The sequence below is a fragment of the Nothoprocta perdicaria genome, unplaced genomic scaffold (genome assembly GCF_003342845.1).
Source record: "Nothoprocta perdicaria isolate Ctin4 unplaced genomic scaffold, notPer1 scaffold_989, whole genome shotgun sequence".
Classification (NCBI taxonomy): domain Eukaryota; kingdom Metazoa; phylum Chordata; class Aves; order Tinamiformes; family Tinamidae; genus Nothoprocta; species Nothoprocta perdicaria.
In genome coordinates this window covers 3,220-5,542 of record NW_020456297.1, presented here as the reverse complement: position 1 = coordinate 5,542, position 2,323 = coordinate 3,220, and the positions used below count along the sequence as shown (strand labels likewise).

At 60.7% G+C, this 2,323-nt stretch overlaps 1 protein-coding gene across 1 annotated transcript in view; it reads right to left on the bottom strand.

Annotated features, from left to right (window-relative positions):
* Positions 1 to 2,323, bottom strand: part of PPP4C (protein phosphatase 4 catalytic subunit) — a 7,170-nt gene that overhangs the window by 2,767 nt on the left and 2,080 nt on the right. The window contains exons 5-6 of the mRNA XM_026053343.1: positions 2,061 to 2,251; positions 380 to 506 (exon numbers count right to left, since the gene is read on the bottom strand). Coding sequence (XP_025909128.1) covers positions 380 to 506; positions 2,061 to 2,251 — 318 coding nt within the window. The remainder of the gene's footprint in view (positions 1 to 379; positions 507 to 2,060; positions 2,252 to 2,323) is intronic.

Here is a 2,323-nt window from a genome sequence, read left to right as displayed (position 1 = left end):
GTGACAATGGGGGTGACAGAGCAGGTGACAGAACGGGTGACAATGGGGTGACAATGGGGTGACAATGCGGGTGACAATGGGGTGACAATGACGGTAAGTGTGCGGGTGACGGAGTGGGTGACAATGGGGGTGACAATGGGGGTAAGCGTGCAGGTGACAGAACGGGTGACAATGGGGTGACAATGGGGTGACAATGCGGGTGACAATGGGGTGACAATGCGGGTGACAATGGGGTGACAATGCGGGGTGTCACCTCCCCGCCCCGCCGCAGCCCGCGGTGTCCTTCGAGGCGCACGGGGGCCGCCGCACGCAACCCCGCGCCCCCCCCCGCGCGAGCACACGCGAGCACACGCGAGCACACGCGTGCCGACGGGCGCACCTTCGGGGTCGGACCAGAGCAGGTCGCACATGGGCCCGTCGTGCGGCACCTCCTGCTTGCGGTCGATGGTCCGGATCTGGTCCAGGGTCTGGATGGAGGGCGAGAGGCCGCCGTGCACGCAGAAGATCTGCGGGCACGCGTGGGCTTAGCGTGTGCTTAGCGTGTGCCGCCGGACTGCCCCCTAGGCAGGGGGCACATGTCCCACGTGTGCTCGGCGTGTGCTTGGCGTGTCCCACGTGTGCTCAGCGTGTGCTCGGCGCGTGTCCCACGCATGTTCCGCGTGTGCTTGGCGCGTGTCCCACACGTGTTCCGCATGTGCTTGGCGTGTGCTCGGCGCGTGTCCCAAACGTGTTCCACACATTTAGCAGGTACTTTGTGTGTGTTTCCCACGCATGTTCCGCGTGTGCTCAGTGCGTGTCCCACACGTGTTCTGCGTGGGTTCAGCGCGTGTCCCACGCGTGTTCCACACACATTTAGCATGTGCTTTGCGTGTGTTTCCTGCGTGTCCAGCGTGTGCTTGGCGCGTGTTCGACGCATTTGGCGTGTGCGTGTTCAGCCCATGTTCGACACACATCTAGCGTGTACTTTGTGCGTGTTCTGCGCGTGTTTTACGTGTGTCCTGCGCGCGTTTCACGCATGTTCTACACACGTTTCCCGCGTGTCCTCTGCATGTTCTGCACGTGTTTGGCACGTGTTTCCCGCGTCTTCCTGTGTGTTCTGTGCACATTTCACGCGTGTTCTGAGTGTGTTCAGCACGCATTTCACGCGTGTCCGGCACGTGTTCTATGCATGTTTCCCGCACATTCTGCACGCGTTTCACACATGTTCCACACACGTTTCCTGTGTGTTCAGCACGTGTTCTGCGCGCGTTTCACGTGTGCTCTGCACGTTTGTCACATGCTTCCCGCGTGTCCCTTGTGTGTTCCGTGCACACTTCACGCGTGTTCTGCGTGTGTTCAGCACGCGTTTTGCGTGTGTCCTGCGCATGTCCAGCACGTGTTATATGCATGTTTCCCGCACGTTCTGCACGTGTTTCACACATGTTCCACACATGTTTCCCATGCATTCTGCACGCGTTTCGTGCGGGTTCTACGTGCGTTTCACGTGTGCTCGGCACGTGTTTTATACATGTTTCCCGCACATTCTGCACGTGATTCACACGTGTTCCACACATGTTTCCCATGTATTCTGTGCGTGTTCCGTGCACGTTTTGCGCACGTTCTACGCATGTTCAGCACGCGTTCTGCGCGCGTTTCACGCCTGTTCGGCACGTGTTACATGCATGTTTCCCTCATGTTCTGCACGCGATTCACACATGTTCCACACATGTTTCCCATGTATTCTGTGCGTGTTCCATGCACGTTTTGCGCATGTTCAGCACGTGTCCTGCGCGCGTTTCGCGCGGGTTCTACGTGCGTTCCACGCGTGTTCGCCACATGATCTATGCACGTTTCCCGCACGTTCTGCACGTGTCTCACACATGTTCCACACATGTTTCCCATGCGTTTTGCGCGTGTTCTATGCATGTTAAAGCGCGTGTTCTATGCATGTTAAAGCGCGTGTTCTGCGCGCGTTTCGCGCGGGTTCTACGTGCGTTCCGCGCGCGTTCCGCGCGTGTTCCCCGCGTGTTCCCCGCGTGTCCCCCGCGTGTCCCCGCGTGTCCCCGCGTGCCCGCGCGCACCTTGCCGTCGATGATGGCCGAGAGGCTGAGGTAGTCGAAGATCTCGGTGCAGTAGCGCCACACGGTCACGGAGCCGTACTTGCGCAGGCACTCGTCGTAGAAGCCGTACACCTGCGTGATCTGCCGGCTCTCGTGGTTGCCGCGGATCAGCGTGATGCGGTCGGGGTAGCGCACCTGCGCGCGGCACAGGGGGTCGCGGGCGCGCCGCCACACGGGGCCCTGCCCGGACACTGGGGCCCGCACGGACACGGGGCCCACACGGA